Source organism: Plectropomus leopardus, chromosome 23 (genome assembly GCF_026936395.1).
Source record: "Plectropomus leopardus strain MGB_pleo_1.0 chromosome 23, ASM2693639v1, whole genome shotgun sequence".
In the NCBI taxonomy this organism is placed as follows: Eukaryota; Metazoa; Chordata; class Actinopteri; order Perciformes; family Serranidae; genus Plectropomus; species Plectropomus leopardus.
Window position 1 is genome coordinate 16,163,163 of NC_142198.1, and position 25,351 is coordinate 16,188,513.

The 25,351-nt window shown below is 38.3% G+C and overlaps 2 protein-coding genes across 3 annotated transcripts; both read right to left on the reverse strand.

Moving 5' to 3' along the window:
• Nucleotides 1-269: 269 nt before the first annotated feature.
• LOC121961992 (uncharacterized) lies at nucleotides 270-9,864 on the reverse strand. 2 transcript variants are annotated; one of them, XM_042512152.2, is made up of 10 exons: nucleotides 9,769-9,864; nucleotides 7,766-8,003; nucleotides 7,203-7,288; nucleotides 6,286-6,984; nucleotides 4,996-5,091; nucleotides 4,822-4,925; nucleotides 4,473-4,581; nucleotides 4,142-4,286; nucleotides 4,038-4,064; nucleotides 270-2,865 (listed from the first exon to the last, which is right to left on the reverse strand). In XM_042512152.2, exons 2-10 carry the CDS (start codon nucleotides 7,983-7,985, stop codon nucleotides 2,321-2,323), a joined length of 2,031 nt encoding a protein of 676 aa, XP_042368086.2. In that variant the 5' UTR covers nucleotides 7,986-8,003; nucleotides 9,769-9,864; the 3' UTR covers nucleotides 270-2,320. The 2 variants fall into 2 exon arrangements, with proteins under 2 accessions (XP_042368086.2, XP_087930220.1); XM_088074094.1 differs by lacking the exon at nucleotides 9,769-9,864 and adding an exon at nucleotides 9,157-9,561.
• A 291-nt stretch (nucleotides 9,865-10,155) lies between these two features.
• LOC121962440 (uncharacterized) lies at nucleotides 10,156-25,284 on the reverse strand. Its single transcript, XM_088074034.1, has 25 exons — nucleotides 25,212-25,284; nucleotides 21,892-22,107; nucleotides 21,525-21,736; nucleotides 21,319-21,400; nucleotides 21,139-21,218; nucleotides 20,965-21,048; nucleotides 20,796-20,883; nucleotides 19,379-19,677; nucleotides 18,884-19,112; nucleotides 18,714-18,793; nucleotides 18,536-18,631; nucleotides 18,394-18,457; nucleotides 18,215-18,300; nucleotides 16,704-16,745; nucleotides 16,387-16,464; nucleotides 15,765-15,822; nucleotides 15,643-15,683; nucleotides 15,438-15,533; nucleotides 14,988-15,059; nucleotides 14,661-14,759; nucleotides 14,267-14,362; nucleotides 13,406-13,498; nucleotides 13,155-13,335; nucleotides 13,022-13,048; nucleotides 10,156-12,173 (listed from the first exon to the last, which is right to left on the reverse strand). Exons 2-25 carry the CDS (start codon nucleotides 22,088-22,090, stop codon nucleotides 11,653-11,655), a joined length of 3,003 nt encoding a protein of 1,000 aa, XP_087930160.1. The 5' UTR covers nucleotides 22,091-22,107; nucleotides 25,212-25,284; the 3' UTR covers nucleotides 10,156-11,652.
• Between the last annotated feature and the right edge of the window lie 67 nt (nucleotides 25,285-25,351).

The window sequence follows — 25,351 nt, forward strand, 5'->3', positions numbered from 1 at the left end:
TCAATCCATAAGCTACCAGAAGCAACCAAGAAAGGTGGGGGAGAAAACAGGACGACAGTTATGGAAACTAGACTGGAGGACAGTGAGAACCAGATTCTTCATCTGAGGGACAATAGTAAAGTGATATTGAAAGATTTTTTTTTGAAGAAGAAGAATTAAGGAACATAGTATAGCACAGCCATGTTCAGGGAAGAAGCTTTTATCTTCAAACTCCTGGGAAAGACATTTTGGTCTTTACCTGCTGGATACTGAAATATGACTGATAAATGCAGCTTTAAGATGTTTATTTGACAATGTGCGGAAGCAAAAACAGAATACAGCTTCACAAAAACAATCTCAGTTATGGAAAAGGTACATGTGGAGAACATAGTTTGACAATACGATTATACAGGCAACTGTATGATTTGACCTCATCGTGGAAAAGGATGCCAAACAATCCACAGAATCTTCTTTATGAAAATAATTAGCTGCATTCCCATATAAAAGATTTAAAAATGCCTCCACCTAAACAAATTTCAACAGTAAAATCCCCCTTTTAATCTTATGGTATAAAATATAACAGAACTGCTGAGAGGACACTCACATTGTGAGCTCTGAGTTTTAATCCTTTAAGTGCATATTCTCTTATTATACTTTGTTCATTTTTTAATGCAGGACATTTGACAGTGTACATTTACAGGGTGGTTGTAGTATTTTTCCTTCCTTTGGCATGAATTATGCAAAAATAGTCTTTAATGTATAATTCCTTACATTTTTTCATACACACATACACAGACACACACATACTCTTATTTCTACATTTTGGTTTCATTTTGCAAACTTCCAGTAAGCTTTAAAATGAAAAATATAAAGCACATGAAACTAAACTGGAAAACATGAATATAATATATAAATTTATATAAATAAGAATCTACTGTTTAAGAGAAAAACCCAACCTGGACGGGTAGACAACAACTTCAGTTGCTGAGGCCAGTAAACCCAGTGTAAACCCTTTAGTGGAGTCATCAATCATCACATACACTTGATTGAATAAATTCAAATTGTGTGGTGCATTTGGTACTTTGACATTTTTCCAACAGCCCAGAGTTTAGAAACCCAATTAGTTTGAAAAATGTCCCATTTGACCAAAAGCCAGTTATCCCAAAAACAAAAGCTCATTGTTCCGAAGTTACGTTTCTTCAGAAAATACACACTCCCTGCAGAAACTCAGTTTCCAAACAGTGTTTGAGCCAATACCATATTTTTCATCAACCATCGCTGCTTTTTCAGCAGCTTTTAGAGAAATTCTCAGTTACTCTTGTGCAAGACACATATCAAGCGAGGAAGCATAAATTCATCCCTTTGCTATGCATTTTTTAACAGATGTGCCCTTTTATGAGGTTCTGTTCTGTTAAGGTGTGAACACCTAATAGAAATTGAATTTGTCACAATACGAGGCTCAAAGTATTGTTACCATTTGTGTGATCACACTGCTGCATTTTTTCAGTTGCCAAAAAACAGTGTTGGTGTTGCCGTTTGGTTGGAGATGTGAGTGCATTGACCATAACTATTATCCCTGCACAATCTGCTGAGTTTCATTTACTCAGTGTCATTCAATGTTTGGAGAATATTTATCCTCTGACAATTTTCTCCTCTGCTTTAGCCTCTTAAAGTCTTCCTCTCAACTCCTGTTTCCACCTTAGAAGCTCTCTTAAGGGCTAAGATGATTGAAGAACTTTTTAAAAAAATTTTTTTAAATTTTACCCAGGATCTAGTCTTTACTTTGAGGGGAAATTCTTAGAAAATGTCATTCTAAGATTAGTTTTTTAACACTTGGAGCAGCTCTTAGTACTAAGAAGTTTTCTGTTCATGACACCAGAGTTTCTGAATCTAACAATATCTGCTAACATGAGGTTTGCATCTGGTTGAGGAACAATCAGACTGCCCTGAGTGTGTGTTTTCACACCTTTCTTAAGCCCTCAGAAAGGGGCGGTGTCACACTCTGATTGGCCCAGAGGGGAATGCACCAAGCTGCTCTCAATTCCTTACTAGGACTCAGTCCCCACACCTGCACCACAGGTGATCTGAATTACCCTCTAATCAACTCAGCAGTACTGTGACTTTCAGCTAAAATGTACTGGTAAAAGGGAAATGAAAGCCTAAAGCAAAGATGAGGAACTGATACAGTTTGTTTTTGGGATAATCTGAGAAAAGAAAAATTCTTTGTCCTTCTTATTTCTCCAAGACACAACTGAGTTCAACATAACATCAATATGAGATTTTGACCAGTTTTTTCATACTTTCTAAACTATGAATGCTTTCAGTAAACTTCACATAACCACTACTCCTTTTTCACAGCAGAGATAATCAGAGGATGAGCGTTTTTCTCATTTTGTCTAAGATGTGGGCTGAAATATGGGATGATCTCATCATTGAACAAACACTCCGTAAATGAGTAGATGTGAGATTGAGCCGTCACATCGTAGAAGGACACGAGACCTTCCTCGTAGTCAACAAACACCCCGACTTTCTGAGGTTGCTGCCTCAGGGTGAGGCTGGTGGGTGGAACGGTCAGGGCTGCGTACTTATCACCTTCAAAATGAACGACGACCCAGTAGCCATTTTTTGGCCTCAGCGACAGTTTCCCCTTGCGGTTGACGTTGCGTTTTGCTACACCCAGATCCCACCCTGTCTTGTTGCTGACCTCCACCTCCCAGTATGACCTCCCAGTCGTGAACCTGTTGTGCGCCAGGATGCTGCCGAACATGTCAAATCTTAATGGAGCTTCAGGAACTTTCTGGGCCTTTCCGCCGTCTCTCACTGCCTTCCCATCAGGAGAAACAACGAGGAATTGGTGTGCAGACATTGGATCCAGCTTTACATCCACTGTAGTAATGTGAAATAATGGAAATCATGAAGCACTTCATACGGATGAAACACCAACTGTATGTTGACGCTAATGTGTTTTACCTTAAATTGCTACATTTACATGCACACTAATATTCCACCATTATTCCAAAGACAATAATCTGAATTTGATAGAGGTGATTTTAGCAGAATGTTCCATTTAGATATTCATGATTAAGACAGACTACATTTTGCGATTAAGGTGTGGGATATGCCGATATATTTCGGGTTTTGGGGGGATTCTTTAAACATGTAAACAGAACATCAGGTATATGATTCTCAGCTCAGGTTTCACTGCTGTGCGACACACGGCCTTGATCCTGTAAATGGTCAGCTCTGTGCTTTGTCATGCGCATAAACCAACTTGCCAACAGTTTTAAAGGCTTTTGGGTAGAGATACATGACCAAGACATAAGTCCACATTTCTGGTCAGATGGAGAAACACATCTACTTTTACACTTTAAGATATGGATATCAAAAAGGTTTATAAATATGCAAAAATATTGCAGCGCTGACATTTTCAAAAAACTGGTTGAAAGCATGAAAAAGAGAGATGGCTGTGTTCGAAAAAAATTGCCATCCGTGTAAAGAAATCAGTTTACATCCCCAAAAGCGCAAGAAAAAAAATTCTTAATTTATGCCTGGGTACACTTTTGCATTAAAGTTTAAAATTTTAAATCTGCATTGATGATGATATCAAATTTAGACCTTTTTTGTGAAAGGTATTTTTATGTGATTCATTCGGTTTATTTAGTATGTTTTTTCTTTTAATTTGAGGCAGTAATCACGTGTATATTTATTTGAATGGTCCTCAGAGTTTCAGCTGTTTGGTTTGTATAATGTTTGGGAAGCACACCTTGAAAGACGCCGATTTACTCCACCTTTGTTCCAAATTTCCCACTCAGGAGACTCACCTGTATCCTGAGAGGGTGCATAAAAGGGTCAGTCTCAGGTGTTGGCCCTTCATTTGTTACTCAGAGGACTGTCAAGACTGAATCCAGTTGCTTCTCTTAGTTGTCATAAACATGCCATGTAACCACTGAAAGGCTTTTTATCGAAAAGCATCACTCCTCCACGCACAAGAGCCTAAAGCTGTTTTCTTTTAAACTATGATTCATTCAATAAGTCACATAATGTCCTGAGTCACTCACCTGCAAATGTGGGAATCCTTTCGAGTTCTGTGAAAAGAGAAATTAGATTTAAACAAGCGATTAAGATTAAAATAAAAAAGCACACCTTGGTTAAATAAACTCACCAACAGAGGAGAGTTTTTCCAGTTTCTCTTGGATTTGCTCCATCATGTTTGACGTTGTAGTTCTCAGTGTGCCGAATGAATATGAAGTGTCAACAGCGACATTTTTCCAATCCTGGGATTCATTTGGGCCTGTGAGAAGACAGACCTGTGTGTATGTGGGAGAAATATTACATCGCCAGAATTAAAATCACTTCAGTGAATTAGAAACAAGTGTAAAAATACACAACTGTCTTTTAGCTTCTGTGAGATCTGGATATTAGCTCAGATGCTGACATGCAGCATCTGAATCATGATGACTTTCTCAAAGGTTAAAGTGACCAATAAGCTCTACCTGCAGATCTGGGTTTTTGTTCAACTCATCAATGGTCTTTTTGAGTTTGTCAATTTCCTTTTGCAGCTTTTGAACCACATCCTGTGCTTCTCTCTTCACTCTCCTTCTCCTAAAAATTAAACACAGTGCATTAGGCAGTTAGTTTTATTCAATGATGAAATAAAGCTGAAAAAGAATTATTTCTTTTGCCGGTCACCTGCTGGACTACGCTCTACGCTGGTATCAAAAACAACTCAGACTTAAACATTTTAGATTGACAAATTGCACTACAGGTAATAAGAAAATATGCATATTTTAGATTTAGGGGTGAAGTTTATCTTTTTTATAATTTGAGCCACATATGATTGACCTTTCCTCCAGAGGCTGAAGCGCTTTCTGCCGAGCGTCCTCCACGACTTTCATCACCTCTGAGAACACGTTGTTGATCTCCAGCCATTCAGCATCCAAGCCGCCCTGAAAGGAATAATAGACATTGTTAAAGATGTATTAACCAAAAGCTTAAAAAAAAGTGCTGAGGGCTCACCTTGCAGGCTTTTACAGATGATGAGACTTCAGCCAACTTTTGCACTCTTTTCTTAATATTTTGCTGTAACTCAGCTCTCATCCTGTCTTGCTTTGCCTTAAAAGAAGACACAAAGTACTTGTATTAGTACAAACAATTGTAGCAACCACTTGATGTGCAGACAGACAAGTGCAATGCTAGCAGCTCTGTGAGGCTGCATGCGAGCACAGGAGCCCTATGAGCGGACAGCTAATGGCAGCATGCAAACAGGCTCAAAATGTCAAAGCTTAAAGTACAGCAGAGAATGATGGGAATGTCATTGCCTTTGTAATGGACAAATACAAATTCTGATGTGATGATCACTGCATATGGAGTCAGATCACCAAATTTTATTATGTTACAGTCTGAGGGAAACATGAATGTGTCATGATAACTGATCCAAAAGCTTTTGAGACATTTAACTTAAAACCACAAATGTCAACATGCTGGTGGCGCTGGAGGAAAATTCTGATTTTCACCTAACTCATTAGGATACAACATCTGTACAATTTTTGTGCCAATCCATCAAGTAGCCTAGACATTGAGATTTCACTGGATGAGTGAAAACCTTGACCTCATGGTGAGGTTTTATAAAAAGTCTGGCGATAGTTATTGAGGTGTTGTGGTGGACTCATTTTGGCTAAAAACAATACACTCAGTACGTTTACTTGTATGAAAAAGTTCCTGTTAGTGCGACTTAAAATGGATATTTAAAATATGTGTAAACACGTTAGTCCGACTGAAAATCAAATTTCTCCAAGGCAGAGTAACACACAAAGATCATGCTATTGGGGTCTATTTACTCTTTAATGTATACGCCTCAATCCAACCAGAACTGGCCTCAGCATTCTGCACATGCTCCATAGCGCTGGGCTTTGACCCGAAAGTCTAATAGCTTAAATTCATACAAGAAAGACGGAAAAAACAGAAGATGGAGAAGAAAACAAGACGAATGTACCAAGTAAAGCATAGCGTACTTATGAAATGTACAGTGCCGAAAATATCCATGTTGTCACTGTTTGACATGCAACCTGCTTGATAACTTGTTTGGTGTGTGACATGATCAACCAAAGTTCAATAGCAACTAGCTGAAAGTGGGCATATCTCCACCTACAGCAGCAGAGTGGGACCCACTTCCGCCAATAAATTGATTTTCCCTGGGTGCTAGCATACCGGGACAAGGACAGAAGCATAATTAAATGGCATAATCGAAGTATAACTGTAGCCCAAATGCACATAAATGTATTGACTGTATTAATAAAAGTATAGTACCTTTTGTAGTTTTTGAGCCTCCATCTCCTTCTGTCTCTCCATCTCCCTCTGTCTCTCCATCTCCCTCTGTCTCTCCATCTCCTTCTGTCTCTCCATCTCCCTCTGTCTCTCCATCTCCTTCTGTCTCTCCATCTCCCTCTGTCTCTCCATCTCCTTCTGTCTCTCCATCTCCCTCTGTCTCTCCATCTCCCTCTGTCTCTCCATCTCCCTCTGTCTCTCCATCTCCCTCTGTCTCTCCATCTCCTTCTGTCTCTCCATCTCCTTCTGTCTCTCCATCTCCCTCTGTCTCTCCATCTCCCTCTGTCTCTCCATCTCCCTCTGTCTCTCCATCTCCTGTCTCTCCATCTCCTTCTGTCTCTCCATCTCCCTCTGTCTCTCCATCTCCTTCTGTCTCTCCATCTCCTGTCTCTCCATCTCCCTCTGTCTCTCCATCTCCTTCTGTCTCTCCATCTCCCTCTGTCTCTCCATCTCCTTCTGTCTCTCCATCTCCCTCTGTCTCTCCATCTCCTGTCTCTCCATCTCCTTCTGTCTCTCCATCTCCTTCTGTCTCTCCATCTCCCTCTGTCTCTCCATCTCCCTCTGTCTCTCCATCTCCTGTCTCTCCATCTCCTGTCTCTCCATCTCCTTCTGTCTCTCCTTTGGGCGGACTGCTGGTTCTTGAACTGTGGTTGTTGGAATATGCAATGGCGGCTGCCTCACCTAAAGGACGAAAGCACTCAGTTTAAGCTGGACAAAATAATTATACTTAAGAATATACAGTAGAACTTCTCAGTCTACAGAGGATCATGAAGGTACATTTAAAAGTTTCCAATCCATCAGTATTTATAGATGCAGCTAGATGGTTGAACTGAAGAATGATTCATAGGATGAAACTGGATTTGCTCTCCAGTGAAACATTTAAATGAGATCTGCTGTACCTGCTCACTGGAAGAGAAATCAAGCGCTCGACGAACATTGGTGGCAGTTTGATGTATTGTAATGTGGCGTTGAGGAGTTTCAAACACTGTAGAGAAAGAAGCTGCTTAGAATCGTCTCTATGGCACCCTGCCTCCTAGGAATTACATTTGTATGTTACTGAGTTGCTTTCTTACAGAATAGCTAAACGTCCTACTTTCGGCTTGAGTGCCTCCTCACTTGAATGTACAAAGTCTCAAAAATTGACATTCCCAGTCACCCAACCGTGCCACCTCTTGATCCACAGCATCTCCCTGCCCCCACCACACTCAAAGTAATCATTTTCGTTAAGTAATCAATTCGTTGTCCTTTTGATAAGCTTCTTCCCATTGACTGCTCCAGGTGAACTGCTCCCTTCCTGAAAATCAGAACTTTTTTTTGTTTTTAAGAGAGCTAAAACAGACCCTTTAACTGTTACTGTTGTCCCTTAATTCCTACATTTGATCATTGGCAGCAGGTAAATCAAAGACACTTGTGATAAACATGGTGCATAATTTAGGACCATGACACCATGTGTGTTACTCACCAGGATTAAATAAGGAGGTGAAGAAATCCATCAGTGGATCTTCTACTCTGATTGGAGGTCCAGTGTAGGAAAATGTAGGAACATTACCGTTAAATCTAAATTGCTCATTTGCAGGGATACCCATTCCCTTTGGTGTGCATCCCATCTTCCCCTGGTGAGTTCTCAGGCCTTGGTAGGTCGTAACTTTGGACCAGCCACAGTGACAAACCTGGAGACTCATGTCTGATGTGTTGAGTATCTGGAAGAATTAAAAGCCCATTTTTATCTATCAAAGGCAGGATTTACTTTATGCATTCTTCTGTCATGATAGATTTAAAAGTGAAAGCAACAAGAATTGCCTCCCAGCATCTTCAGGAAAAATACTAAAACAATTGTGGCATGAGGCTTATTCTTTAAGTTTCCAGTGGTTCATTTTTTACTTTTGACAGCTGGCTCAAAGCCTTCTTTCCAAGGACAGAAATTTAGACAGAATGTAGAAAGTTTAAGAAATTTTATTACTTTCATTTCAGTGATGATTTAAAACCTGAAGGTGTAGGACTGAGATAAGACAGCGATTAGTCTCCCTCTAGTGGTTACCCAGAATTCATTGTGCATTATTGACTATTCCCTGCTGCAAACACACCGCTAGATACAACAAGGAAATAAAACAGGAATATGAATGGAATGTAAATGCTGGTGAGGAAACATTGCCAGTGTTGTTCAGAGGTATTTCAAAGAGGAACTGAATTAACTTTACAAATAATGCAAGTCTGGAACTTTATTTTAATGAATGGAAATTAAAAAAAAAAAAAAGAGGCAATCCTAATGTCATAATCACAGCATATTTGAGATCATTATTTATGCATTTGTATGCATGATGCCATTAATCAAGCAAAATGTGGAAAAAAAGGTATGAGTGTGTTTGATTATGCAACACATATATCAAATAAGAATACAGCAATATAATACAGTAGTATAGTATATGAATGTCAGCATAAAAATAAACATTAGCAATAATAACAATAATAATTAGGGTTTTTTAAAATTATATTATATGATGTATCTAGAATAGACTCATGTTGTATCTTAAGTATATATTCATATAATATAGTACAAATAAATATTAAAACAACAGCAACCATAACTTTCTACATATTTATTTTTAACAATTGATGTAGCGTTGTATTAGTCCTTTAAAGAGGTTTAAACAGGTAAAAGGGACTGTGTGGGATTTTTTTTTTTTTTTGATCTTTTATAAATCGGCTCATACAGACTGTGGATCTGTCATCAAACAGCTGATTCCCCAAATAGCGACCGATGTCGGGCGTCACTTCAAAAGTTGTCGCTGCAAAAAAACGTGGGGTCGATTCTCTTCTGTGTTAAAGGGGATAAAAAAGGAAGCATTGACGCACCTTTCCTTAGAACAGCTCTTATCATGGCAGCCACTCAGGTACTTCCGGTTCATCTCTGTTAAAAACCGTCCTATGCAAAAAGAGGTATCCTACCGCAGCTTATGCCACTTACCGGGCTCCGTACGTCACTGTTTCGTGTGTTTTTGTCCGCGCCCTGAAACCTGCGGTTGACCACACGGGGCTGTGTTTACGCTGCATGCGTCAAAGTTTGTTTCTGAGCTGCACCGCCGGGTCTTTTATTACGGAAATCATGAGAATTACCTGAGAATTACCTCTCTATTTTTTTTTTTATTTATTTATTTTTTTTTTGACACACTGCTGAAATTGCTCTTTTTTTTACAAAACATATCTTTACATTAGGCTTATCTCGTTCCAATCACGATTTTCAGGCGAGAAGCACTTGGTGGAATAAAGTTAGATAAAAGCAATAAAAACAATCAGAAAATGATCTATTACTATCTAACACGTCAAAAACATTTCTTATAAGTGCACTGACGCATTTTATTATTACTTCACTCCTCAATCGGATATTTTGTTTTTGCAAGAGAAACATAGGCTGTAAGTCCCTAAAAGTAGTTTAAAAGTAGAAAAAACACAGCAGCAGCAGCTTACCTGGCGCTCTGAACCCTCTTCGCTCTTCTGAATGATCTGTCTCTCATTTCTCCTCCTCTTTTCTATCTGATCCACAACTCTTTCAGTTTCGATTCAGCCAAAACAAGCCTTTTACTTTCCCCGAATCACCTCAGCTGCGACATACAGCAGAGTTTCCTGTTGTTATGCACCACTGTTCTCTGTTTACATCCTCATACTAAAACATCAGAAGGCCTAATAAAGATGTTTTAATTGAAGGTTATTTTTGTAATGTGGCGTTATTTTTAAACTGGCCATAGTCTTTTGACTGTACAAGAACATGTAGTTTATAATGTTTATAAGTAACATTATGTTGTAGAAACAAATTTTCAAAAAACACAAAAAAGCAGAAAAAATAAAACAAGTAAATGCCTCAGAAAATATGTTTATTAACAATAATAATAATACTTCCACAACAAATATGTGATATCATCATTCATTTTCCCCTAGCTTTTTTTTCTTTTTCCCTAAACGATTTCTTGAGCTTTTTCTAAATGATTTTACAAACCAAAGTACTTCTTGCAATTTGTGGACTTTGAAGTTACTCTTTGCTTTTTTTCCATGTTTTTAACACAAATCGTAAACATTGAAGAAGGAAAACAGAAATTTCTCAAAGTTTTAAATACTTGTGGCAGGCATCTGAAAGCAGCACAAGAAAAGTGATGTCACTTCAGGTTTCAAAGGTCAAAATAAAAAGTAAAGTCCTGCATTCAAAATGCCAAAATTATCAACATCAAAGTGCACTTAAAGCAACAAAAGTAAGCTAAAAGTACCACTTGGAAAATGTCTAATTTGCAAAGATGATACGTATTATTATTATTACTGGACAACAGGGTCATATCTAGGATTTAAGGACACTGGGGGCTTAAGTTTTTTATTTATTTTTTTAATGAACAAGCTCTTTTTTTTATACTTTCTTATGAACATACCCTTAATCATTAGCCTGACTAAAAAATAATAATAAAATAAAATGCAAGCTGGTTATGTCCTTTTACCACATGTAAGTTTGAGTTGCACTTTAGGGAGAGCAGCAGTTAGAGTAGCAAATAGAGATTACAATAAAGAAATAAAGAATAAAAGGAAACTGTTATTCGTAAAAATGTATCTTTTCAAACAGATGCATACTTGCACTTTCGAAAAGGGATAACGTTTATCTTCTCCAGGCTCCCTAAAAACTTGGCATTTCACCCGGGGGGCGGTCCCTAACTAGGCGTCTGCATCAAACAGTGTTTGTGTGCCTGATGCAAGTTCCCAGCAGCTCACACTGAGTTGTCTCCTCACGTTTTGGATAAGCTAGAAAATCTGTATTGACAAAAGTTGTTCATGAGCGTGCTCTTTGCCGTAACCTCAAAATTAAGCCTTTAAGAGATTTTACACCCAACTGTAACCTCAAACAGAATTTTTGAATTTTTTTTTGTCATCATTGACTTTCATTGATTATTTTAGTCTCCTGTGTGTCCCCTTTGACAAAATGTGAAGCTATATAGCAGAATTTCAGGAGCAGGACCACACCTCTACCGCACCTCAACTGCGCCTCTTCCCCTTTCGTTCTCGTTATTCTCCCCCCCCCCCCCCGACCTCTTTCCTTTTCCTCCCTCTCTCCGTAGGGTCCTAGGGGGTCTGTCGTGCCTGGGAGCCACGGCGGATTCCCACCGAAGCTTCCTCACACCGCACTCAACAATCCATCCCACAATAATTCAACATCAATGTTTATACCAAATTTACATTCACGTCAATAAATTATCAAAATGATTTCCTATTGAGGTGTGGTCCTTGCTAGTGAAGCTAACATTAACCATAAATCACTGACGCTGAAAGAAGCTGCAGGAGTGCATTTCCCACACACACTCATGTTAACATGCATAATTACAAATATTTCACGGCTGAGATAATCAGAGGATCAGCGCTCTCACCATTTTCTTTAGGGTACAAACTGAAATAGGGGTAGATTTCTCCGGTGAACCGACACTCGGTAAACGAGTAGATGTGAGATCGAGCCGGCACATCGTAGAAGGACACGAGACCTTCCTCGTAATCCACAAACACCCCAACCTTTTGTGGTTTCGCTTTCAGGGAAAGACGAACTGGTGGAGCTGTTAGGGCTGCGTACTTGTTGTCATGATATTCGGTCACCCAGTAACCGTTGCCTGGGTTTAGCAAGAGTTTCCCCTTGTGGTTTACGTCACCTCTCACAACACCCAGATTCCACCCTGACCTGCTGCTGACAACAACTTCCCAGTATGACTTCCCAGAAGACAACCTGTTGAGTCCCAGGACGTCGCCAAACCTCCCGTGAGCATCCGGTTTCACTTCTCCGCCACTCACTTTCTTCCCATCTGCAGAAACAAAGCATCTGTGTGCAGTGCTCGGGTCCAGCCTTACATCCACTGCAGTAAAGACAAAACGATAAACAATTAACAGAGCTAATATCAGCAGGTATGAGTTGCACCTGCTAAACATGCACGCTGGCACATGTTAGCAGTTGACACTTTTTTCTTTTGACCATATTCAGTTCTATTTTATAATGGATTAAGTGCTCTGTTGCATTAGGAAAAACTGAATACAGCCATGTGAGCAGGGCCTCGTCATTTCTACGAGAGCTGCTCGGCAGCGCATGACGCCAAAAAACTCTATTTCCACAGTATGAAAATACCCGAATTACTGCTCTAAGGGCCCCATTACTGGGCACTGTGCCGGGAATGTAACTTCCACAGAACAGAGTAACTGACTTGCAGTTTAATGCTTCGTTAACTTGAGTGGTGATCAAATAATTTAATATTACAGCTCTTTTAGACTTTCCAAATATTTTACAACTCAGTGGATTAAATATTGATAGTGAAACCAGTCGATTCGTGGAAGAATCAATGCTCACAAAAATGTAATCACTAATTTACATATCTTTTTCCCCATTGTGAGTCATTGGAAAAAAGTCTTTCTGGGCCCCATGGCATCATGTAAAAGTGTACTTCCAGTTTTGGTTAATTTGTCAAATTTGCTTCAGTGCCTGATGCTCGGGTAAATGTAATGAGATGGACCATTGCATCGCTCTGTTTTTAATGCGCAGGCTACCGAACCAAAGGTCCCATATCGAAAGGTTCAATAAAAAATAATGTATATTGTTATAACCCTAGTAGATATATAGCAACATAACATTAGCTATGTGTGAAAACTCCAAATTAGTGTCTTGTCTCTGGAACTTAAATAAGTTGGATTTTTTACAGTTTGAATTACACACCTGCAAACTTGGAAATCCATTTCAGCTCTGTTTGGGGAAAAACATTTTTTTTAGTTAGTGACTGTTTATTACAATTATTTAAATTCAATACAAAGCAAACCAAATCTCACAACTGGTAAACTTCTTGACTCACCAATAGAGGAGATTTTTTCCATTTTCTGGTGAATTTGTTCCATCATTGTTGTTGTTGTCGTCCTCAGAGAGTACAATGAAAGGTAAAGGAACTTCTCCTGAGCATCCTCTGCAGCTCTCACCACCTCTGAGAGCACACTGTTGATCTCCAGCCATTCAGCATCCAAACTGCCCTGTAAAGACTGACATAGTGCTTTGGTGTTGGTATTAAATCACGTACAAAATTAAAGTCCAAAATCTGCTGCAGTTTACCTCAGGGGCTTTTACAGATGAGTTGCCTTGAGTCACATTTTGTTCTCTCATCTGGATTTTGTGCTTTATGTCAGCTCGGGTTCTGTCCGGTACCTTGGAGCGGAGATCACACATAAAGGCTTCAATGTTCGAATGCACATTCAACCACATGTATCTATGTGCTGACCGATATTTGGTTTTCAGGGCCGATACCCATTATTAGTAGTTAATGAGACAGACAACCACTATTTAAAACCGATATGCATTAACAATAAAAATGAAAATCTTTCTTTCAGTATTTAGAATTTGGAATATAATAAACTCCAACAATAAAACTTTGTTTAAATGTCTTGAAAAACTGAAACGTTCAACATCATATGCAGCAAGTTCCCAGCATTTTATGCCTTTCAAGTCAAGTGAAACTTTAGATAAAAAATGAATAAATAAAAATAGTTCCTTGAGGTTTTATTGAGTAAAATGTCATCCCATGCTGACACTTTATTTGCACTTTTTAATTAATTTTACAAGCGATTGTTGAAATAAAATGCCGATCCAGATAATCAGCAAAATGCCAAATATCGATAATCTGTCAACTCGAACACAAAATCAGATATAAAGTAGCAGACAGCTTGGTTTAAACATACGTAATGTTCAAGGCTGAAGTTCTCAAGTTCTTAGTAAATATTTGTGTCCATGGCTTATTTTTCCTAAATGCACTGTATGCTTGTTTGTGTGTTCTATGTAGATTCATGTGTATGTATGCTTGGATGTCTGCTTCTTTGAATATGTCTTACTGTTTTATCTATATACATGTTTTTATGTAAATCACTCTGAATTGCGTTTGTGTGACATAGTGCTATGCAAATAAATTTGAATTGGAACCTGTGATGGCTTTTGTTCCTCTCTGTGTTTCATCTTCGGTCGGACTGCAGTTTCCTTAGTTGTGGCAGCTGAAAACATCAGGGCCAGTTCCTTCACCTGAAATATGTTGAACAATCAACGCAAGCTGGGCACAAAGTAGACAAAGTCCTGAAAGTATATCAACCTGAAGAGTGCAGTAAAGAAACATGAAACCAGAGTGTGCATGTAACGCTTTGGCTTACATGCTGTAATAGAATAAAAGCAGCAAATATTTTTAAAAGATGGACATAATAATATTTTTTTCATAGAGTGTGTTTTAAGGTACTCAAAGACACTTTAGAAAAGTGAATAAAGATTATAAAATAGAATACACCAAGATACACACATTTGCAGGCAAGTCAAAAATCAGCTGTACCTTCAGACCAGAGAAATCTGTGTCATGATCCTCTGCAGTTGTGGTTTCTGCAGAAGCAGAATTCATTTGGGTGTTTGCATTTGTTGAATCTGCTTTATTCTGTCAGAGAAAGGTGGAACGTTTATAATATTTGACACATTTGCTAAAAAATGCTGCAAAAATGTATGTATTTTCTATTCTAGCTGTGCAAACAATAATGATTTAAGATGCACGATTTTGTTTTATATATATATATATATATATATATATATATTCTAGGGCTGTTAGTCTAAAACAAAGTTTTGGACCAACTTAATCCATGGATACAATACAAAAGATGTACTGTACCTGTGGATCCTCTTTGTCTTTCTCCTTCGGTTGGACTGCTGTTACTTTCGCTTTGACGGCTTCTGAAAGCTCCTTTGATTATAATTTCATCAGAAAGATATTATGCACTTAAGAATCAAACAAATGTTACATAACATCAAACATAACATTGATCACGTTCTATATTCTAGCAATGCTTCTCATATCCTGCACCTCAGTGCTATTACGCTATTATTCAAAATATGATAATATTCTTCATTTCATATGAACTGGCTATAAATGATGTTCCCGAATGTTCCAACACATTTATAAGAGTATGCACAGCTGCATGTAAACAGGAATATCAGTTAAATATTTAATTTTATTTGCCATCTTAGTAGTCTTTTTCATAATAATGGCAAAAACAGGAATATTTTGTGCATTCAAATATAGACAATGACGGTGAAAAGCAAGATTTATAGAGGTGTGCACCTGTAATACTTTCTGTTCCTCCCCTTGTTTCTTCTTTGGTCGGACTGCTGTTCCCTGGGTTGTGGTCCCTGAAAACATCTGGGTCAGTTCCTTCACCTGAAACATGTTAAAACAGCAAAAACAGGGTCCAAATGATAACATCATAACATTTTGTGGGGAAAATGGATTTTCATTCTATTAGTTCAAGGGTCTTCTGTGCAGATACCTTCATGCCAGTGTAAAAACCAGGCTGCGCAGCCTCACACACTGCAGAGAAAACAGTTTCTTAATTTCCATATTTAGCAGTTGAGAGGAACAACAGAGGAAACAATACTACCGCATAGCTACATGGTTTGGGATCCTTCTTAGCTGTGCCCTCAGCTGCTGCAGAATTCGCTGAATTTGCCTGTCAGGAAAAGATGGAAAATTGATCAAATTTTTCACTTCAGGTAGCATAATATGTGTCTTTTCTAGGAGGTTTCAGACTGTTTAGCAAACCTGTTTCTGTGCCAAGTCATTAACACTAATGATGCGCTGATATGAATGATAAGTTTGGCGTGCTAACATTGGCTACCGTATATGAAGGGGTCAAATCTCTCAACACTGCTGCCGACTCAATTTGAGAAGAATTTGTCATGATTACAAAAACAAAACTTTTCTACTCAAATATGGTTTAAAGGACTGAAGCAGAACTGTATTAAAATACAGCTAATTAATAAGTTTGACTTTAAACATTGTTTTTATATAGCCACAGTTGCAAAATTACCTCAACTTCTCCTCTTAAGTCTTTAAGTTAAAACAAATAGTTCAAGCGATGCATCTGTTACAACATCTAAAAATACTCAGTTGTTAGCAGTTGATTAATAATTACTTACTTATTAATAATAAGTAATTGATTTGAGTTCACATAAAATATCAAACAGACTCTTGCAAGACATAATGGGATCTTAAACACTGAAGAGTTTAATACCTGTGATAATGTTTGAACTTCCCTGCGCTGTTCCTTTGGTCGAACTGCTGGTGCTGGGAATGTCGGAGGCACCTTCACCTGAAAGATGGATGTTACAAACTCGGATTAAATTTATTTACCTCTTAAAACACTTGTAATTAACACAATCCATAAAAAAGTTACATAAAGAAAGAAATAAGGATAAAATACCAAAAAAAGATACTTGAAAATGATAAAGTCTGTGTTTAGGAAATGTCTAATGCAAACAGTTTAGCTCCAGTGATAATTTTTGATCCTTCCCGTCTTTATTTTTAAGCAGGCTGTTAGACTACTCTTACCTTGGGTGGAATAGGTGGACGCTCCCTGACTGATTTATTCACCTGAACATGGAACAGAATAAAATGTAAATCTAATTTATATTACACTTGTAGCAGCACTTGTCAGGAAAAAAGTCAAAATCAAACTTAAATCAAACAATCATGGGCATGTGATGTTCGCAGGCAAAAGAAGTCCAATGTCCATTCAAAGTTATTGCAGATCTTTTTTAATTCATTTTCCCCCAAAACAAACATGCATACAAAGAAACAGAGAAATCATGGCTGCTGCTGTAGTGTTAAAAAATGCAGACTATTGGGTGAAAAGATAAGAACTGGGCATAATGAGGAGATTCAAGGCCAGAGCAACTTTTGGTATGAGGCTTCGAAAGGCCACATCTTGCTGTGTGAGGCTAACGGGGAGATTCAAGGCCAGAGGTAACTGTTTGGTATGAGGGCTCAAATAGCTCCATCTCACTGTATGTGAGCAACAGGAGAGGTGAAAAGTTAAACAGCACACACACACACACACACACACACACACCCTTTTAAAGTGTCTGAATATGATTTTTACATACGTAAATTGAATCTTGATTTTTTGTTTATCTACTGAGTGGTCTATTATGCTGTAGTTTGAAACTGGGTGAACATTAAACCAGTATGAATAAGCCTTTTTGTAACCTATGTGTAAAACAAAGTAAACATTTAACCAGTTTGTAACCTGTGTAAGGTAAATAAACCAAGTTATATTCATTTTTTAAAAATATAGTGCTGACGGGGTTGAGGTGTGGAAAAGTACCAAGTGCCAACGGTGCCCTGCTGGCAGCCGGACACTGTTAGACCTGAAGCCAAAAGATGAGCGCATAAAAAAGGTGGAGACTCTTGGGAAGGACGAGAGACCCCAGCAGTCCCCAAAAGAGGATAAAAGTATCCAAAGTATTATTAGACCAAAGACTGCAATAAACCCTTCTTTGGATCTGGCTTTGCTCTTCTCCAGTGTTCACTGACTGAGACATCTGCACCAACCTGAAGAAAGCTTGCAAGAACTAGATAAATTAGATTCAAGTTAAAGTTAATTATAGAGAGATCATCAGAGGTGTCGAATTTTTACCACGACACTGCCTCTCTTGCTCTGTTAAAAACTTTTTTGCCCACTCAGGTGCATGCTGGTCCTACCTGTCTATTTATCTTTACAGGTGCCTCATAGTATTCACTAACAAAACAATAAAAGTACTAATTATGCAAAACTAGATATGCTAAACTAAATACTCACAATTAAACTAAATACTTAAGTAGCAAAAGAAAACACTATAAAAACCTCATCTGTCTAGAATGATAAAAACATTACTTATGTTTAGCAAACAACTAAAACCAACAAACAAATAGCTCCATATATACTTTTTAATATACCGAGCAATAAAAAAAACTAAAGTGGTTTATGTTACCAGTTTGAATTACACAAATTTAAGAATATAAAAGCTGAAGACAAACTGTTAGTTTCTTTTTATAGTCAAGAGTCAACAAATCAGTTTTACCTGCACACCAGTGGAGAAACCATGTGGCTGATGGCTTGACTTTGAGATTGTGGATGTTTGGGAAGACTGCTGTGAAACTGCTAAAGCTGTAATGAAAAGTAAAGAGTCACTTTCTTATTTTTCTGATTGATTTGTAAAATTTGCTCCGGCATGAGCAGCGATTCTAGCTCTGAACATACGTGATTTGGGCTCCTCTTTGACTGTTATTGCAGAGTCTCTATGGCTTTTGGTACTCCAATTTCCCTAAGGAAAACAAAGTGCCTTATAACCATTTTTAAAAGCCTAATTTAAGCATCATGTCTAAAACAAACATTTTAGTACCTGTGATAACGTTTGGTCCTTCCTGTCTTTCTTCTTCAGCTGTTCTGCTGTTACAGGGTATGTTGGTGCTGGACGCTGCCTGTCTGACATGGTCACCTGAAAGATTTTTAATTCATTTGCATGTTGCTGTACATACTTTGCTACTTCATGATGGGAGAACTTCATACAGCTGTTTTACCTGTGGAAGTGTGGAGAAATATTGCGGCCGACTGTGTGACTTTGTGGCTTTTTGGGAGGAGCATTGTGGAGTTAAAAAAGCTGTAGATAAAGAATAAATTTATTCTCAATCTCATCGTCAGATTGTTATGCAGAGTATTGTATTAACTGGATTATAACCCTGTTACATACATGGTTTGTTATCCACCTTGATTGTGTCTGTTACAGCTGCAGAGACGGTACAGCGGTTGGTGTATGGTGGCAGCGGCATCTGCAAGGTTAAAATACAAAATTGGAAGGAAGTCGATATTACTTGCATCAAGGTCACAACACTTAGCAAGGCTAAAAATATTACTTCTCTGACTGACAGCCCCAAATATGTTGTCAAAATCAGCTCTATGTTGGTGATTTTTATTGCAATCTGGCCCCCTATTTACATCCAGTGCATATCTAAATCACCGTGGCAACATTACTGGAAATCTGCCAATATCAGCCATCCTACCATGGCTTATCTACTCATTTCACTCACAGGATTCAAATTTGCAAATAAATGCAGATATATTTTCCAAAAGCTAATACAGTTAAATAAATGCAAGATCGCATGTCTACCAGTACTTCTCCACTCCACTCCACATTTTAACAGTGATTTTTCAGGATGTCAGCACACGATGCTGGCTATGGAAAGGCCTCATCAAATGCCACCTCGCCAGCTTCGGCCTCACAGGCTTTTCCTCTCAACACAGAGTCTGTGTTTGTGTTTTTAAAGTGGTTAACGACCTCTCGGAAGGAGATGTTGATCTGCAGCTCAGGTCTTTCTGAAAATGTCTTCATGCACAGAGGGCAATGACACACCCCCTGGATGTCCCAGTACATCTCAATGCAGTACTTGCAGAAGTTATGTCCGCATGGAGTTGAGACTGGGTCCGTGAAAAACTCCAGACATACAGGACAGCAGAAGGAGTGGTCATCCAGTGAGCCCGCCATGTCTGAAACAAAGTGACAGCAAAAACCAAAAATAAAAAAAACAGAACATTTATTTATCAGGAGGGAAGTTATTCGGCTTGTGAGGTACGCAGTATTTCATACCTTCACACTTACTTGAAATTTCCCCGAGTATACGGTATACAATGGTATAAGTGTGCAACACTAATACCCCTGGCAAGTGCACTACTTATTTTCAGATTTTCAGACTAATAAATGCACAATAGAAACCCCAAAAAGTTAAGAAAATTAATATTATCACACAGATTTTTCCTTATAATTGCCACATTATCTCATCATAACACACACTCATTTTCATTTAAACTCAACAGAAACAAAATAAAACTCCCCCAAACCGTCTTTGTTTCTCATTTGTTTGTTATCTAGTTAGTAAATCTACTGTTCGAACAATCACCACCTCTGCACTGGTCAAAATAAATTCTTAATTGTACAAATTAGATTAGAAATTAAAAACCATAACGTTATTCCGCAGGATCTCTCTACTGTTGCTGGCCGTTGGCTGTTTACAGTCCTGTAACTTATCCCTCCACTGCCAGGTGTTGCAGTGTCTTTCTGCTCAGCTGCCTGTTCCAGCAGCAGAGACTGAGCTCTGGTGGTGCGTGCTGTGCACTACATCCACAGAGTTTAATAGAAAAAGGAGCACCTGTATTTCTGACGAATTGTCGGTATTGCACCTATATGTTTTTGGCATGGAAAAACATGCCATGAGGATTTCTAAATACTCAAGTATGTGGTAAAACCATGAACCCACCCAAGCCTAGAAGCCATTATCTTTACGCAGGGTGGAGAGTGGTTGCTATATTTCTGCATGTTGACACAGCTAGATGGTTGTCTGTCAGCAGAGTGATCAAAATTAAAATATAAGGCCAGACATGTACACCACAAAACATTAAATGTCACCCTCTGAAAATGAATAGCTTGTTGAAATGCAGCACTGAAGCTAAATGAATCAATGGAGCGCAAGACTAAGAGGAAAGACCGCTTGATAATCATGAAATTTAGCTTTTAAATGGTTAATTACCAGTTAATGGGTGTTGGGCCTATTTCCACCATCCAAAACAAAATTTACCTAAACTGATATGAATTACAATCCTGTACATACATGATTTGGGCTCCTCCTTGATTGTGGCTGCTGTTGGCGAGTCGGTATGGCTGCTGGAATATCCTGTTCTTGCTTTACTATCTGCTCTCTATTAAAAGCAAAAAGTCACTAAAAAATACTTTTAAAAGTGAAATATAAAATATTGGGTGTAAAACAAACAGTTAAGTACCTGTGATGTTTGGTCTTTCGTCTTAGGTCGCACTACTGTTGTCGAGTATGTTGGCGCTGGAGGCTCCCTGTTCGATCTATTGACCTGAAAGATGTTTATTTTATTTATATGTTACTGCTTATACTTTGTTAAGCCATAGTATGAAAATTGGGAATATTCATTCAGCTGTTTTACCTGTGGAAGGGTGGAGAAATCGTGCATATGACTGCATGTCTTTTCAGCTTTTAGGGAAGAGCGTTGTGGATTTGACAAAGCTGTAGGAAAGAATAAAATCATTCTGAATCTCAGCTGCTTTAATTGTCAGAGTTATGCAAAATACTGTATATGACTGAGTACTTATAATCCTGTACATACATAATTTGCGTTCCAACCCGATTGTGCCTCCTACTGCTGCAGAGGCAGTATAGTCGTTGGGGCTTGGTGACAGCAGCACATCCTGTCAAGTTAATGTGCAAAGTTGATATTACTTACATCTACAAAGCACAGCCTAAAAGTATTACTTTTCTAACGGAGCTTTGGTCGTCCTAAATAAGACCTCTTGTAAGTGCTCGATCTCATACCTCTTTCTTAACAGTCTGTCTCCTTGCAGGCTGATATTTGTTTTCGTCCACTTCTTTGCAATGAGACATCCAGTTGTACTGCTCTCTCTTGGGGATCTTTGTTTTCTTCTGCGTGCATCCCATCTTCCCCTGGTGCGTTCTCAGACCGTGATAGGTCGTAAATTTGGACCAGCCACAGTGACAAACCTGGAGGCTCTTGTCTGAGCAGTAGGCTGTTTGAGACATATTGAGGAGTTGATTTTTGGAAGATTTTGGTTTAAATAAATAATAATTTCAAATTAGAGTAAACTGGATTATTTATGTTTGCTTGATCTTATCAATTAGAATGAGTTTTTGTTGTGCTCAGAAACTTTTGTGCAAAACCTACCAGTCTTGTATATGGTGTAGACATCCAGCCCCACGGCCGTATAATTGTTTGCAAGTCCTGCATGTCCCCACACGTACTGCTGTTCACTCTCTGGCACCTTGAAACTCCTCGACGTGCATCCCATCTTCCCCTGGTGAATTCTAAGGCCATGGTAGGTCGTAACTTTGGACCAGCCACAGTGACAAACCTGGAGGCTCATGTCGGATGTGTTGGTATCTGTTTAACCAAAAAGAGATGTAAAGATAGAAACAGTTGCTTGTCATTATGTTCAGGATTGAGGTAGAATATTCTTTTACAGTGACTGTTGGTAAATCGCCATAATAAACTTTGAGCATATTCTAATCCCAGTAGAGAGAGAGAAAAGTGGAGTTTTTCACTTCCTTTTGGTTTCATTTTCAGGTTTTTTTTTTTTTTTTTAAACTTGTTTTTATTTGACAGAAAGAGCAATTCACAGATATTTGTACATGTAACATTTTACATTTTATTTATTTTTATTTTCCCTACCAACCCCCTCATCCCCATCCACCCCCACCCCTGCTGTCTACACATAAGACACAAATTAAAAATTAAATGAATAAATAAATAAATAAATAAAATAATAATAAATAAATAAATAAATAAATAAATAAATAAATAAATAAATAAATAAATAAATAAATAAATTAAAAAAAAAAAAAAAGAAATGGAGTGATATCTCAACTATGAGTATTTGCCTACTGACCATTAGAGGTTTGCTGGGGGCCCCTCAGTTTACAGGGGAGTACAGGCAAAGGTGCACATAATCTGACAGTTTAATTTTTCAATCTTGTGGGAGGACTTCAAGACCCTCAAAATAGGTTAATAAAGGCCCCCACGTGTCATAGAACTTTTGGATCAATTCTAATCACTATATATTTTATCTTCTAATTTAAGGAAAAGTCAAGTCTTTCAGCCACGAGGAGGCTTTTGGGTGCACATGCTGATTTCCACTCAACAGGATTCTTTCTCCTAAGCAGGAGAGTTGAAAAAAAGCATGTTCTTAATTTTATTTGTCAATGATGAACCCTCTCCTGGGACTCCAAAAATAGCCAGTACAGCACTAGGTTGAATATCTTTGCCAAAAGCTTCAGATAGAGTTCGAAATATCATAGTCCAAAAATTACAATTTTATTACATGACCAGAACATGTGAGCAAGATCAGCCTTAGTTATATGACAACGCCACATGTTTCACTGACATTAGAATAGATCCTAGAGAGCCTGGCTCTGCTATAGTGGATCCGATGGAGAACCTTAAACTGAGTTAAGCCAAGACGGGCACATGAGGTTGACCCATTTACTCTATATAGTGCATCGTCCCAGGTATCATCAGAAATGCTCGTTCCAAGCTCTTCTGCCCAGTCTGCCCTAATCTTATCAAGTGTCACTTTATTGAATGACACAATACTATTATAAATTTTTGATATGAGGCTCCTACGGTGCATGGGGACCTGAAGAATGATGTCTATTCCTTTTTTGGAGGTAGGTTTGGAAAACACGGCTAATGGTGCCTAACAAAATGACGGATCTGAAGATAACGGAAAAGATTAGAGCGCTGTATATTGAACTTGGTGGAGAGAGCGCCGAATGTAAAGCAAAGGTTCCATCTATGTAGAGATCAGTGAACTGATCTTAGGCCTGCCTCTGCCACTGGGCAAAAACAGGGTCTGACTTGGCTGGAAGAAAGGCATGATATTGCAGATGGGGCTATAAAGGGAGAAGTCTGTCAGTTTAAAATTCTGTCGAAATTGTGACCAAATTTTTAATGTTGAAATTACAATAGGGCATGAGGAGTATTGTTTAGGAGAAAGGGGGAGCTTGGAAGTCACCAATACAAAGAGTGATGATGATGCACAGCTATTAATTTCTGATTGACACCAATCAGTATCTGGTCTCTGAATCCAGTAGACTATTTTTTGTAGATTTGCTGCCCAATAATAATACATCAGGTTGGGCAGGGCCATTCCCCCTTCTGTCTTAAGCCTCTGGAGGAATCATTTTCAGGTTTAAGAGAATCTAACCCGTCACATGAGACGACTGCCTTCTTATCAGCTGCTCTTCTATGCATGTGCATGTAATTGTTCCTTCAGTGAAAGTCCGATTCAGAGGAGAATCCTGCAGAGAAAGATGCTATTCCAGCACTGGAAACAACTGCCTACACTGCAAACAACCCAAAAAAGAAAAACTGACTTATCAGAAAGAGTCTTAATGAGAATCTGACAATAGATAAAAAAAAACAGGAAGTCTGTGAACCTCTCCGCCTGCGACAGCATACCAAGAGAGGACGGAGGGGACAGCTGCAAAAGGGTGTTTTTCCAAACTCTGTATCTGCAGTTTTTTTTTGTTTGTTTGTTTTGTTTTTGCCTTTTCCCAATTCCTGCCTACCCCAGCTTTAATTGAATACTCAATTTAAATCTTATAACTGCCAATCAATTGATCAAATTCCAGATTATTCATACATGAAAAATAAGAAACATTTTATATCTCTGCAGCTTTTCCAGTGTGAGGACTTCCTCTGTTTTATATTACTGTAAACTGATTATCCTCAAGTTTTGTACTGTATTATTATTTTCACACATACAGTATAAAAGCATATGGCTAAGGGCCAAGGTGCAACAGCTGCTGTATTGTGATAGTGACAAGCTTCCTCATGTTCCTTTTTATACACAAGGCATCACTTCCATATAAGCAGAGCGAATACGACAAAGCTAACCTCAGATGAATTTAATATACAGGCGTTTATTATTCATCTAATGTCCTGTTGACATTGGAAAAACATATCCTCATCTGAAAATTTTGTCTAGAAGAATAAATCTGATGATTATCCAGCAATATTTGGGTCCTCCCTATGTACAGTTAAAAGACATTATCATGCATTTTCCTCTGTTCTCAAATACCTTTTTAAGGGCTTTTACTTCATTTTCAGGTGACAGAAAAAAGCCTTGTACATCTGCTTTATCTTAGAAACTGCATTTCATTTGACCTGTTTATTTGAGGGGCCAAAAAAGTGAAAAACTAAAATGAAAACCCTTGATAAGCCTATTGCATGGGTTTGGATACTTATCACAACTAATTAAAACAATTAACCAACAAACATCTCTTAACAGACTTCTTAATCTGGTCGTGACACTTAAAGTGATTTAATACCACAAAATATATGAAGACAAAAAGTTTCTCAGATTTACACCCGTTACTTTGAATTATGCCAGACACTCAAGCTAATTAAAAACAACTTGTCCCCTGCAGATACTCGGCTGATTAATTAGACCAAGAGATAAGAAAATGTATCTCTGTGTTGCTTACCATGTGGTCTGCTTCTTTCTTCTGTTGCTTCCAAAAATCTCTGACACTGTGATACTCTGTTGGCGGGTCTCCTTTTCTGCTTTCAGTTTCATTTTTGGGGAAAAAAAAACTTTCTTTGCTCATGCAACCATGACTTAACC